This window comes from Equus quagga, chromosome 19 (genome assembly GCF_021613505.1).
Source record: "Equus quagga isolate Etosha38 chromosome 19, UCLA_HA_Equagga_1.0, whole genome shotgun sequence".
In the NCBI taxonomy this organism is placed as follows: Eukaryota; Metazoa; Chordata; class Mammalia; order Perissodactyla; family Equidae; genus Equus; species Equus quagga.
In genome coordinates, this window is record NC_060285.1 from 8,315,706 (window position 1) to 8,328,499 (window position 12,794).

The 12,794-nt window shown below is 58.4% G+C and overlaps 1 protein-coding gene across 3 annotated transcripts; it reads left to right on the forward strand.

Annotated features, from left to right (window-relative positions):
- The first annotated feature begins 197 nt into the window (after nucleotides 1-197).
- Nucleotides 198-11,926, forward strand: LOC124230182 (collagen alpha-1(I) chain-like). Of its 3 annotated transcripts, XM_046645980.1 has the most exons (3): nucleotides 198-1,194; nucleotides 6,041-6,103; nucleotides 10,212-11,926. In XM_046645980.1, exons 1-3 carry the CDS (start codon nucleotides 315-317, stop codon nucleotides 10,397-10,399), a joined length of 1,131 nt encoding a protein of 376 aa, XP_046501936.1. In that variant the 5' UTR covers nucleotides 198-314; the 3' UTR covers nucleotides 10,400-11,926. The 3 variants fall into 3 exon arrangements, 2 of the variants coding, with proteins under 2 accessions (XP_046501936.1, XP_046501937.1); XM_046645981.1 differs by lacking the exon at nucleotides 6,041-6,103 and having other exon boundaries at nucleotides 199-1,194; XR_006886099.1 differs by lacking the exons at nucleotides 198-1,194; nucleotides 10,212-11,926 and adding an exon at nucleotides 3,498-5,368 and having other exon boundaries at nucleotides 6,041-8,176.
- The last annotated feature ends 868 nt before the right edge of the window (nucleotides 11,927-12,794 follow it).

The following is a 12,794-nucleotide window of genomic DNA, read 5'->3' on the forward strand; positions in this document are numbered from 1 at the left end:
AGTGACCAGTGATAAGGGCAGTTCAGTTAGCTGTGTACGCAGCAGGCTCTTCCCCACACTAGAGGGAGGGCCCATGAGCAGCCCTATTTTATAGGTGAGGACACTGAGGCTGACAGAGGCAAAGTCTACCCAACGTCATCCAGAGGGTAGGCAGAGAAACCCGTCAGCTTCAGTGCCTACTTTGGAATACAAGACACATGGTGTTCCGGGCACAGGGGGGTGGGAGGAGCGGCTGAGGAAGCTTCCCCGAGCAGGCGAACCCAGAGCACCCAGTGTCAGGGTCAGGGAGGGAACCTTTGAACAGAGGAGAAGCCATGGCCCCAGGTGGTGCTGGGGCTCCCACCGCTATCTGGGCTCTCCTGGGGGCCCAAGGATCCCAGCGAGGGCGATCACCCCCCATCCCCACGGGCACCTCCCTCGCTGGACAGAGGTGCCCCCTGGACAGCGGCCTCAGTTTCCCCTTGGGCGATAAGCGCAAATGGAGGACGCTGGGCCAGGCCAGGCCGCGCCAAGGAAGAGGGCCCCGGCCCCTCCTCCCGGCCCCCAGCCTGGCGCAGGCGCGAGGGGCGTCGGGCGGGCTGGTACCCGGCGGCGCCTCAGGGAGCTGGGGCGGCCGCGCTGTTCCATCCTCCCGACCGCGGGACGGCTCCTCCGCGCCCGCCGAGCCCGGGGATGCTGGCGGGGCCGGGCGGACCGCTGGGAAGAGCGGGGCCCAGAGCGGCGTGCCAGGCTCGCCGAGGCCCGGGCTGGGCGCACAGCGGGCCGTGGCCGCCCGCCGCGGGGGTGGGAGTCCGCCTGCCCGGAGCTGCCCCGGCCCCCGTCCCGGCGTCGGCGTCCTCAGCCGCCCCCCAGCCCGGTGCCGGCCGCTGTCGCACGTCCGCCTCGGGCTTAGCTGGAGCTCAACGTGCAGCGCTCGGCCCCGCCTCGAGGCCCGGAGCCCCCTGCTCCTCGCAGGTTACCCGGGAGCCCAGGGAGCTCCGGGCCGCGCCGCCCCGTCCCCGCGGAGCGCCTCTGCCTCCCCGCTCCCTGGCGGCGGTTGCTGCCTCGCTCTGCTCGCACGCACTTCAGCCGGCCTGGCCGCCGGTGGTTATTTATACCCACGCTGTCTCCCAGCCGGCGGCCCGGAGCCCTGCGCGCACACCGGTGCAGCAGATGCCGGCGGGCCCACTGCGTCTGGGGAAGCCCCTTGCCCAGGTATGACTCTCCTCGCCCTTGGGAAAGGAGGAAAGGACACAGGCTGCCGCCACCTGAGGTCCTCCCCAGCCCCCAGGCCCACCACGACTGCACTGGCTCTGCCTCGGTGCCCAGGTCAGGGCATCGTCTTGGGCTTAATCATGCTGCCCCCCAGGAGGCTCCTAAAGCAGGGTCGTGGCCACTGAGAGGCTGCTTAACAATGCTGATGCCAGGGTTCCACCCCAGGCCCCTCTGAGTGGGCCTCCTGGAGATGAGGCCTGGGACTCTGCATTTGAAACAGGCCCCCTAGGGGAATCCTGCACTCTCTAAGGTTTAGGAGCCGCCCAGTGGCTGCTCTTTTTTTTTAAAGATTGGCACCTGAGCTAACAACTGTGGCCAATCTTTTTTTTTTTTTTTTTCTGCTATGTCTCCCCAAATCCCCCCAGTACATAGTTGTATATCTTAGTTGCAGGTCCTTCTAGTTGTAGCATATGGGACGCCGCCTCAACGTGGCCTGACCATCGGTGCCATGTCCTTGCCCGGGATCCTAACCCTGGGCCGCTGCAGCGGAGCGCGAACTTAACCTCTCGGCCATGGGGCTGGCCCCCGTGGCTGCTCTTGAGGGAGTGAGCAAGCAAACAGCAGGAGGGTGGCTGGTAGGGACTGCCTCTGCTCTGATGTGAGGGGGCAGGATGGAAGGACAGGGCGAGTGAGGGTCTCGGGGGAGAGCAGACTGGAGGCCTTGGCCAGGGAATGTCTGAACTGTGGCCTCCGAACAACAGCCGTTGGCTGAGCATGGAGAAGGGAATACACTTCCCTAAAAGAGTTGCCAGGCCCCAGCGGCCTACCTGGTGGCGCAGTGGTTAAGTGCGCACATTCGGTTTCTCGGCACCCCGGGGTTCGCCGGCCCGGATCCCGGGTGCGGACATGGCACCGCTTGGCGCACCATGCTGTGGTAGGCGCCCCACATAGAAAGTAGAGGAAGACGGCAACAGCGTGCAGCAATCACAGCACAGCCACCGTCACAGCCATGGTCTCATGGAGCAAGGACAGCGCGGAGCTGAATGGTGAAGGATGACTAGGAGTTCACCAGGAAGATATGAGAGGTGGTATTCTAGGCAGCGGGAACAGCTTGCTCAGCTGCTCGGAGGCCTGAAATCCCTGCTCCTATAGGGACCTAGGAGCAGTTTGGTGAGGCTGAGGCTGAGAGTGTGTCAGGTACATGGTGAGAGACGAGGCTGGATGTGCAGGGAGAGCCTGGCCTGGTGAGGAGACCAGACTTTGTCCTGAGGGCAGTGCGGGGATGGAGCCGGTGGAGGAGGGCTGAGGAGGAGGAGGAGGAGGAGGGGTGGGAGGGAGGCTGAACAGGGCGCCCCAACAGCAGAGGCGGCAGGGCCTCCCTCCCCTCTTCCCTGTATCCCCTTGGTAGCCCCTCTTTCCCCTGCCCCCCATACCCACCCTGGCTCCGCCTTAGCTCTCTCCTGCTCAGTAGCTCAAGCTGGGGACCGCCAGGGAGCTCAGACTCCATCCCAGCTGAGCATGCTGTGTAGGTGATTTTGTCTGCCTGGGTCTGTTTCCTTGTCTGTAAAACAGGGACAGCACTGAGCCCCACCAGTCCCTCCTCAGCAGAGGCGATGGAGGGGCTGGAGGAGCGTATTTGTGCTCAGGGGTGTCAGGTGCAGTGTGAGGCCTCCCCTGCCCTCCATCCCAGTGAGCCTCCTCTCCAGATGGTCCCCACCCCATGCCCACCAGGCTTCAAGAGCCACTCAGTGAGAGCCAGGCGCCTCCCCCCCCCCCCCCCCCGCCCCCCCCCCCCCCCCCCCCCCCCCCCCGGCCTCGGTCTTCTCAGAGGCAAGATGGAACGCTCCCAAGTGCACTCCTGGCAGCCCTCTGGCCCAGGACAACCAAGGCTGGCTCTCCCCAAAAACAAACAGCTCCCAGGTGCAGAAAGGGCAGGTCAGGACCCCCCTCCCCCCTCCCCTCCGCCACCCCCAGCCCCTGCCAGGGACATCCTGTGCCCTGGTGATGTCACCAGGCCCTGGGAGCCGTGGCTGGCTGTAGCTGACAGCACTCAGGACTTATTTTTAAACTCTCAGGGCTTGCTCAGCTCCCTGCCCCCTCTCCATCCCACCCCTGTCTGCCCTGCCTACCGTCTCCCACACCCCAGCTGAGCCCCCAGGCCAGTCTTGAAGGTTCCCTCCACAGACACTCTGTTGCCTGACTTTCACCCACGAGGCATCTGAGAAGCCGTGGGGGAGCTGGCTCATTGGCCAAGTGTCTCTGATCACTGAATCCAGACCTGTCGAGGTAAACGAATGGGCCCCTGGAAGTGGACCTCAGCCTCCTTTGCCTCCAAGGGGGAGCCAGAAGCCCAGAGAGGGCAAGGGACTTGCCTAGGGTCCCACAGCCAGGGCTTGGGGTCATCAGAGGGGCTCTGTAGACACCTAGAACCCCTGGCTGGGCTTTGGAACTGTCACCAAAGCTTGATTTGAATTCATTTTTTAAAAACAGCTTTTTGCCTCAAGGCTTTCTTGATACCACGTGGCTCAGACAAGCTGCAGAAATAGACTGGGCGCTGGGGTACCTCCCAGCAGCCCCGCAGCCCTCACCAACACCCCGGGCAGGGAGTGTGTCTAGCACAATTGTCACACACTTACCGTTGCAAGTGACTTCAGACTAAGGACCTGTCAGCACCCTGAACTGAGAAATTTATGCTGATAAAACACCCCTTTATCAGTTTCACATGTTGGCCTTTTGGATATGATTGTGGCTGAAAAAGAGGTTTTACTGGAAAAGTCCATTTGAAAATGGCAGCCTTGACTCCCTCCTCACAGGTGCCCTGGGAGGCTGGGGAAGGGCAAGAATCCTCTTCTAGAAAATGGGAACACTAAGGTCAGAGGGTAGGGTGACGTGCGTAGTGGCTGGAATCTAGGGTGCTTCCGTCTTCCGGCGCCATGAGAAGGGAGACAGACTATTTTGCCCAGCCCAGCCCCACCTAGAGTGGGTGGTCTAAGATACCCCCATGGGCTGCAGTGCCCGCTGAGGATAAATCCTTAGAATCTCCATTTCTTGACAGTTCACCTCAGTGTAACACACACTCTGGACCCAGATAGTTTGAAACCTTCCTGTGCCATTTCTTAGCTGTGTGACCTTGGATAAGTCACTTCACCTCTCTGCGCCTCAGTTTGCTCACCTGTAAAATGGGGATAATAATAGGATGCACTTCACAGGGAGGGTTGTGGGAAAGACTGCTTGAGAAACTGCCTGAAAAGCACTTAGCACAAGGCTGGACACTTTGTGAGCACCCAACCAACGGTAGAGTTTATTATCATTATTATTCTCCCTGAGGAAGCACTCACTGAATCTTTACCCTGACAGCCCTGCTTGGGTCCTGGGGATTGGACATGGGGCTTCTGCCCCCAAGTGGCTCAGAAGTCCAGAGAGACAAGAGGCAGCGCTGAGGGAAAGGCCACTTCTGATGGGGCATCCATCCGGGAAGGCCTCCAGGAAGAAGTGGCCTTGAAGCTGGGCCTAGAAGGATGGCCTCTTCAGACTGTCTGGGCAGGGCCGTCAGGAGTTGGGAGATGGCTGACTTAGCTTGCTTGTCTGGGAGAAAGAACTGCGGAGAAACCTCCTGGCCAGCCTGGGGTGGTTGTGTGGAGAGAAGCCAGAATCAGCTCAGGAACTCCAAAAACCTCAGCAGCTCCTTTGCCTTCTGCCCCTATCCACCCACCGCCGTTTCCCCTGGAGGTCACTCGAGCCAAAATACCAAGAGCCAGGCGGCCGGGCAGATGGCCATTCCCAGGAAAGCAGGAGCCGAGAAGAGGGAACCTGTGCCCCCTTCCCACTCCCACAACCCAGCTGTGTCAGCAGAAAGTCCACCCAGGCTGGGTTCGAATCCCACTTACTGTGTGATCTCAGCCAAGTCACTTCATTTCTTTGAACCTCAGTTTTCTCTTCTGTAAAATGGGCATAAAGCTACCTTAAAGGGCTGTTGTGAGGATGTACTGACCAGATGTATAAAGCATCCGGCACACATTAAGTGCTTAATAATTGTCTCTTTGGAGACGGGAAAAGAGCCAGGCTGACTTTCCACATGAGGAAGTGAGGATGCTGGAGACTGGCCCCTCCAACTTAATCCCTGGCCCATCACCCTCAGGAAGTCCACAGCCTCCTCAACCGGCAGGGCTGGCAGGTGAGAGTGATGCTGTGCCCCTGAGGGAAGGAGGGCCTGGGGTCTGAATGCAGACCCACACAAATCAGGAAGCACAGGGTGCTCCGTGGGCAGAGATGGAGAGAGAAGATCCACCTACTGGGGTCGGGCGGCTGCAGCAGAAGCGGGATGTCCTGGTGCCCTCTCAGGGCACTGCCCCAGGCACTGACTGAGCAGGTGCTCCAGGCCCCGAGGAGATGAGAGCCCCTGGTTTGCTGGAATCCCTGATCCTCCTCTGCCAAGCTGAGAGGCTGCCTGTCCTCACCCACGGGCTCCTAGGTGTGGACATGTACAGACACATTTGCACAGACACACACGCTCAAACACAGACATGCATAGACACATCCGTATACCCAGGGACACACACTCTCACACACACACACACACACTCTCTTCAGGTCACAGGCCTCAGGGCAGGGGAAGCCCTAGACACTTTCCCCCTTTGATGGAACAGGAGACCGAGGCCCCGGGGGGCTGCTGGTTTCCTGCCCACCTGCCTTTCCCTCAAGCTCACACACTACTCCCATGCACACACCACCCACCACCGGGGAGGCCCCCCAAAAGCTCCTCAGCCTCATTCCAATAGAGCAGTCCACCTCGGCTCCCCAAAACAGGGGTTCAGTTCTTGCTCACATTTTTATCCCCTGTTGACAGATGAGGAAACCGAGGTGCAGAGTCAAGCCAGGCTTGTGAAAAGCATGCAGAGGACCAGAGGAGGTGGGATGCAAACCCAGGCTCAATGGATGGACTCGACGTCGAGGCCTCCCCAGAACTCTTCATCGCAGACACCTTGCTCTGGCTGAACCCCAGTTCTCCCCACTCCCACCCCCTCACGCCTACACATCTGCTCCCTCCCCAGAGAAGTTCAGGCCGTGGGAGCCAGCCCTCCCTTCCTTCCAGGCTTCTGTGGATGCCCTGGACCACGTCCACCAATAGCCACCGGAGGACAGGCAGAGCCGGGGCTGAGTCAGCTGGTGCCCCATGGCACAGCCTGGCACAAGAGCTCCTAGGAGGCTTTGCTGAGAGGACGAATCAGGAGGCTGGACACGAAGTCACCACCCAGGGACGTGCCTGCAGCGCCACCTGGTGGTGACGTGGCACTCCTGCTACTCTCGGCCCTTGTCCTGCCATCCCATCCCTGTGGGTTCGGTAGATGGTTTAGTGAGCAGCTACTACGTGCCAAGCAATGGGTGGCCAGGCACTGAGAATGGGACCAGTCCGGGAAGATCTGGGGGACAGCACTCCAGGCAGACAAGTGCTCTGAGACCGGAAGGAGTTGGTCGTGACCCAGAAGGAGCAAAATGGTCAAAGTGGCTAGACCCGGGTGCCAGGGGTGGAGACGGAGGGGGAAGTGGGCCGGGTTGGTGGCCAGATCTCATGGGGCTTTTTAGGCTGTGGTGAGGATATGGTCGATGGTTTAAAGGCTGCTGTGGGGAGGACAGACTGCAGGGTGAAAACAGGAAATCAGGCAGAATATGATGGTGGCTCAGACACCAGGGGGTGGCGGGGAGGGTGGGAAGAAGTGCCTGGATTCTAGAACTGATAGGATTTGCAGACGGATTGGATGGGGCTGTGAGATAAAGTGGGGAATGAAGGACAACCCCAAGGCTTTTGTCTGAGCACCTGAGGAAAGGTGAGGTCCTTTACTTTGAAGAGAAGACGGAGGAGAAGCAGGTTTGCGGGGGGGACCAGGTGCCTTCGGGCAGTTTAACGTGGAGACGCCTGTAATATGTCCAAGGGGAGGAGCCGGGGAAGTGGGTGGGTCTGTGCCTCTGGAGCTCAGGGGGAGGATGGGGCTGGAGGTCCACATGTGAAGTTGCCAGGGTACAGATGGCAGCCCACGCCGTGAGGATGGGTGAATCACCTAGGAGCAGGCACAGGACAGAGCAGGGGGCCTCTGACCTTTAGAGTTTGAGGAGACGAGGAGGAGCAGCCAGGAGGTAGGAGAGCCGGAGCCAGTGGAGAGAGTGTTTCAAGAAGGTGGGAGTGAGCAACTGGGTCCGAGGCTGCTCAGATGGGAGAGAGAGGAGCCTGGGCATCGCCCCAAGCCGACTTGGCAATGCCACGGCGGTCATCGGGGACCTTGAGAAGCGGGGTTCCAGCGGAGGGTGAACGTCTGATTGGAGGGAAAGTGGCGGCTGCGAACGGAGACCTCACTTCTGAGGAGTTTCACTATAAAGGGAGCAGAAGAATGGCGGGAGCCGGAGGGTGATAGCGGCCTGGGAGGTTTGCTATTTAATTTTGGGGCTGGAGCAGATTTTACAGCACGTTTGTGGACTCATGGAATTATCTCGTGGAGAGGGAGGGTTGGAGCGCATGGGAGAGAGAATCGCAGGCGTGGGGTGACAGGATGGGTGCTCATGGGAGGGGACTGGGTTACTGGGGGCAGAGATACTCTGTCCCTAACAGGAGGGAAAGCAGAACAGCATGTGGCTGAGGGGGGGCCCTAGAGTTGGGCTGCCTGGGTCCATATCCTGGCTCTACCACTGATAATCCCTGGGACTAGAACAAGTCATTCCTGTTTTCTGAGCCTCAATTTTCTTACCTGTAAAACATGCGTGGTGATGAGAGTAAAAGCTGGCAGTGTGGCACTTGCTCCCAGCCGTGAGCTATTCTAAGCATCTCACACATTTTAATTCAGTGGATTCTCACTTCAAGAGTGAAGGAGCAGGGCCAGCCCAGTAACCAGTAGTTGAGTTCGGCGCACTCTGCTTCAGCAGCCCAGGCTTGTGGGTTAAGTTCCCAGGCACAGACCTACACCACTTGTCAGCTATGCTGCGGCAGTGTCCCACATACAAAATAGAGGAAGACTGGCATAGATGTTAGCTCAGCAACAATCTTCCTCAAGCAAAAAAAGAAGATTGGCAATGGACGTTAGCCCAGGGTGAATCTTCCTCAGCAAAAAAAAAAAAGAGTGAAGGAAAAACTGGGCCTGGCTGAGGGCCTGCAGAATAAGGTGTGGGATCATGCAGGAGGGGCCACTTGCCCCCAAGAGCATTGATGAAGCCTTCCTGGTGGAGGTGACAGCGGACTGGGGCCTAGAGGGATGATTAGAAACTAGTGAGTCAGAGAAGAGAAGAAAGAGAAGTCTGGGCTTGCCACCCATGGGCAAAAGCCCAGTGGTGTTACTGAGTCTGGACATGAGTTCTGAGATCCACACTTCCAGTCCTCTTGGGCATGTGGGGAAACTGAGGCCCAGAGCAAGGAGGAGCCCGGTGAGTCATTGGCAGACTGGGCACTGGCTCCTGGCTCCTGGCTCCTGACTGCAGCCCCAGCTTTGGGCGCCTCCACTTGCTCTGGTCACACCCCTGGGGCTCATACTTGGGGCCTTGGCAAAGCTATAGGGTAGGATTTGAGGGCGATTTGAGCTCTGACAAGCAGCTTTTCAGAGTCCTAGGGCCAGGGGCGTGGCCCAGCCCTGCCGCAGACGTGGTCAAAGCAGTTCTGGACTCAGACCCCAGGAGAACAGCCATGCTCTTCAGCCCTGAGCCGCCTGGCCCCACTGACTTCCGGCCCCATCTCCTGTCTCTAGCCCTCTTTACCCTCCAGCAAGCTTTTCTAATGGTGGAACTGCCGGCATTGGCAAGTCTCTGGGGAAGCCAATTTGAGTGTGATGGGGGGGAGGCACCTGTCATCACATTCTGGGTCCCAGAGGTGTTGGGCTGGGACACTGTCCCATGTCTCATCCTTGCAATTTACAAGGGGCTTCTATCCAGCATCTCATATGAACCTCATTGAAACCCCGACAAGTGGGCAGGACAGGGATCCTGATCCCCATGGCACTATTAAAGAAGAAGAGGCTCAGATAAGGATGTGGCTTGCAGAAGGTCACACAGCAAGTTGGAGATGGGGCTAGGATGAAGCCTGATTTCTGGTTCCATGTAAGCCCAGGTTTCTGTGAATAGCTCACGGTCTGGATAGGAATAGAAGCAGCCAGCGCCCTCCCTCAGTAAAGGGCCGCCCAACTTCAGTGTGATTCCAGGGAGATGGGAAGTGTGGAGATGCAGGATCCCTTAGCCTGAGTCTCATTTTGCTGTGTGACCTTGGGTAGCTCCTTTCCCTCTCTGGGTCTCTTTCCCATCCATTCAGGGAGGGCCCGGATATGATAATTCTAAGATCCTTGTTGTCCAAAGCCTCTGACCCTGGTACCCAGGAGGAGAAGACACGCTGTGAGGGAAAGAGAGAAAGAGAGATGGGTCCAGGGATGGGTGGGACCAAGGAAGAGGTTGGGAGGAAGGTGAGGGGAGTAGCAATGTGGCCTCAGGGAAGTCGTTTCCCCTCTCTGAACCTCAGTTTCCACAGTTTGCCAAATGGGGTCACCATGAAGGTCCTTCCTGGCCCAGCATGTGGGACAAATATCAGTCTTTTCCTCCCCACCACCAAGAGCTGGGCCTGGGCCTTGCTGCTGCTGGCCAGGGTGGCTTGGGGACCACCAAGATGTCAAACCAGGTCTCAGTTTGGCTGCTTTGGTTGGCTGACCTCTGCTGGCCCAAGGGAGGTGGAGGGTGGGGGTGTCCTTCCGGTGTGGACAGGCCCGGGCAGTGTCAGCGCCTTGACTCAGAGATGACTGAGATGGCAGAAAGAGCTTGGGCTTAGGAGCCCCCAGGTCTGGGTTTGAATCTCATCTCTGATACTTCGTAGCTGTGAGATCTTGGGCAAGTCACCTAAGACCTCACTGAGCCTCCATGTCCTCCTCTGTAAAACGAGGACGCCCATCCGAGGGTGCTGTGAGGCTGGAATGAAATAAGAACAGTGAGGAATGGTGCAGCTGGCTTGGGCTCTAGAGGACCAGCTGAGATTCCTCCTTCCTCTGCTTTCCTTGCAGCCCACATGGGACCAGCACAGGCCTGGAGGCAGCACCAAAGCCCCGGTAGCCCTTCTGTCCCCCAGTGCACCCCCGTCTGGACTTGGAGTCGGCCTGGAATCCAGGGCAGAGTGGATGTCCCCTACCAGAATCGGAGACACCTGCAGCCTCGGAGCTGGGGGATACTGAACATTCCCAGCTCCTGCTGACAGACAAGCAGCTTAGGATAAAAGGCTCCTGCTCCACTGGGTCCAGGCGTCAGCCTCCGTGGGTGGGAGGGTTTGCTGAAGTGAGAGGCTGATGAGAGCGCAAGGGAGGGCTGGCTGGAGGCAAGCACCTTCCAACCGGTTTCGGATTTCCTTTGCTGTCCTCCCCTATCTCTGGCTGGCAGCTTTTCGGGATTAGCTGCTGTGGTCAGGAGCTGCCAGCTGGGCCGGCCTGGCACAGCCTCAGGGAGGTGTATGAGGGCTGTCTGGTAGCTGGGCACAGTCAAGGAAGGGGGCATGAGTCCAGTTTTCGAAATTTGTCCCTCAGGAAATTTGTCCTTTGGAAATTTGGGAAGTGGTGGGGAGAGGTGCGTGTCTGCCACTCACACATGATCCGTGTAGCACATCCACATTGTACAGGGAGAGAAATAGCTCAGGGAGGTGGAGTGATCACGCAAGGCCACGCAGCTGGTCTGACCCTGGCTGCATCCCACGCCATCCAGTGGACACGCCTCCCTGACGGCTGACAGATGAGCTAGGAGGGGCTCATGTCCGTGCGGGTCAGTACCTTCTACACCATCGCCCCAATGGCAGCTACCACGTACTGAGCACCTACCCTGTGCCAGGTGCCTGTGAGGCTGGTGTCCTGTTCTACAGACAAGAAAACAGAAGCCCAGACAGGGGAAGCGACTTGCTCTAGATCACACCCCAAACCGGCGATGGAGGCAGGGTTTGAACCCAGGACTAACTCCAGAGGCTGTGTTCTCACCTGCCCCATGCTCAGCAGAGACCTCCCCGCTTTGACACACGTCAAGCCCACGGCAGCTGTGCTGCCCACGGCTGCACCAGGCCCTGTTCTGGCCGAGAGCATTTGTACACAGAGCGGAAAACACAGTGGGGTGCAGCAGGCCTCTCCCGAGAGAAACCGACCTCACCTTGGCAAATCTCAGGGAAGGGGCTTGGAGGCTCAGTTGGGTCACAGGTTCACTCCTTGACCAATCAACTGTGCCCAGGGCTGGGGTCAGATAACCATGTAGCAGCCCCCTACAGACCATGGTGGCCAAGGCGGTGGGGCATGGCCTTTGCCTAGAGATTTGACCCCTGGGCCAAAGGTTCTGTTTAAGTTACATCTGCCTCCCCCGGCTTCTGAGCTTCCTGTTCCCAACTTCCATGACAAGAGGCTGGGGGGTCAGGGTGGGTCCTCTCGAAACTGCTTTCCTTGGGCCGGGCCCCTTCGTCCAGCCGACAGGCCATGTCTGCCCAGGGAACTGAAGTGTATGGACAGGGGTCAGAAGCTACTCGAAGGACTTGTCTCTGTGCCCAACTCATGTGTGAGCCTTGGGGTTAAGTCACATGGTTCAACCTCTGGTCTCAGTTCACACATCACCCACAGAGAGGTCTCCACCCAGCTCCCCAGCCTTCCCAGCCGCAGTCTGTCCTTCTCTATTGTGTCTCTGTGAGGTCTGTCTTTCCTGGCAGATTGTGAGGGCAGGAGGCAGGGCTGACACAAAATAGACATTTAATAAATATTTGCTGAATGAAGTTTCTCTAAACTCTGGTGTCCCCATCTGTACAACGGGGGAACGACAGCCCCAGTGAAGTTTAAATCAGATGGCACCCAGAGCCCCACCCCGGGCCTGGGATGCAGCCGGAGCTCCCGGCCCTGGAACCGCACTGAGGGCAGGCTGAGCTGGAAGGCCTCTGGAAGCCACGAGGAGGAGGGAAGGCCCAAGAGTGCAGTTGGTTGAAAGACGGAAGATGTGACACTGAGCCCAGGGCCGCCTGTGGTTACTGTTCTGGGAATTGAATTTGGAAATTTGAAACCCACTCTAGGTGTGAATTTAGCTCTGCTGCTGCGATTTGAGGCATATCACCCTGCTTTTCTGAGCCTCAGTGTTTATCTGTAAAATGTCCATTTAAAAAAGTCCACCTTGGGGCTGGCCCGGTGGCACAGCGGTTAAGTGCGCACGTTCCGCTTTTCGGCAGCCCGGGGTTTGCCGGTTTGGATCCCGGGTGCAGACATGGCACTGCTTGACAAGCCATGCTGTGGCAGGTGTCCCACATATAAAGTAGAGGAAGATGGGCACGGATGTTAGCTCAGGGCCAGTCTTCCTCAGTAAAAAGAGGGAGATTGGCAGCAGTTAGCTCAGGGCTGATCTTCCTCAAACAAAACAAAACAGTAAGTCCATCTGCCAGCTCGCCTGCAAACTCCAAATGCACGTTTTCCCCTTAGAAACAAAATTATAAATGGTTCCTGGTCCCTCAAGCCACAGGAACCCTGAGCACTAACATGCAGCGTGGGGAGGCAGGACGGAGCCGTCTTGGCTGTGAGAAGGCAGCACAGGCCTCCTGAGGACGCAGGCACCACCAGCTCTGGGGATGGAGGGAGCAGAGGGAG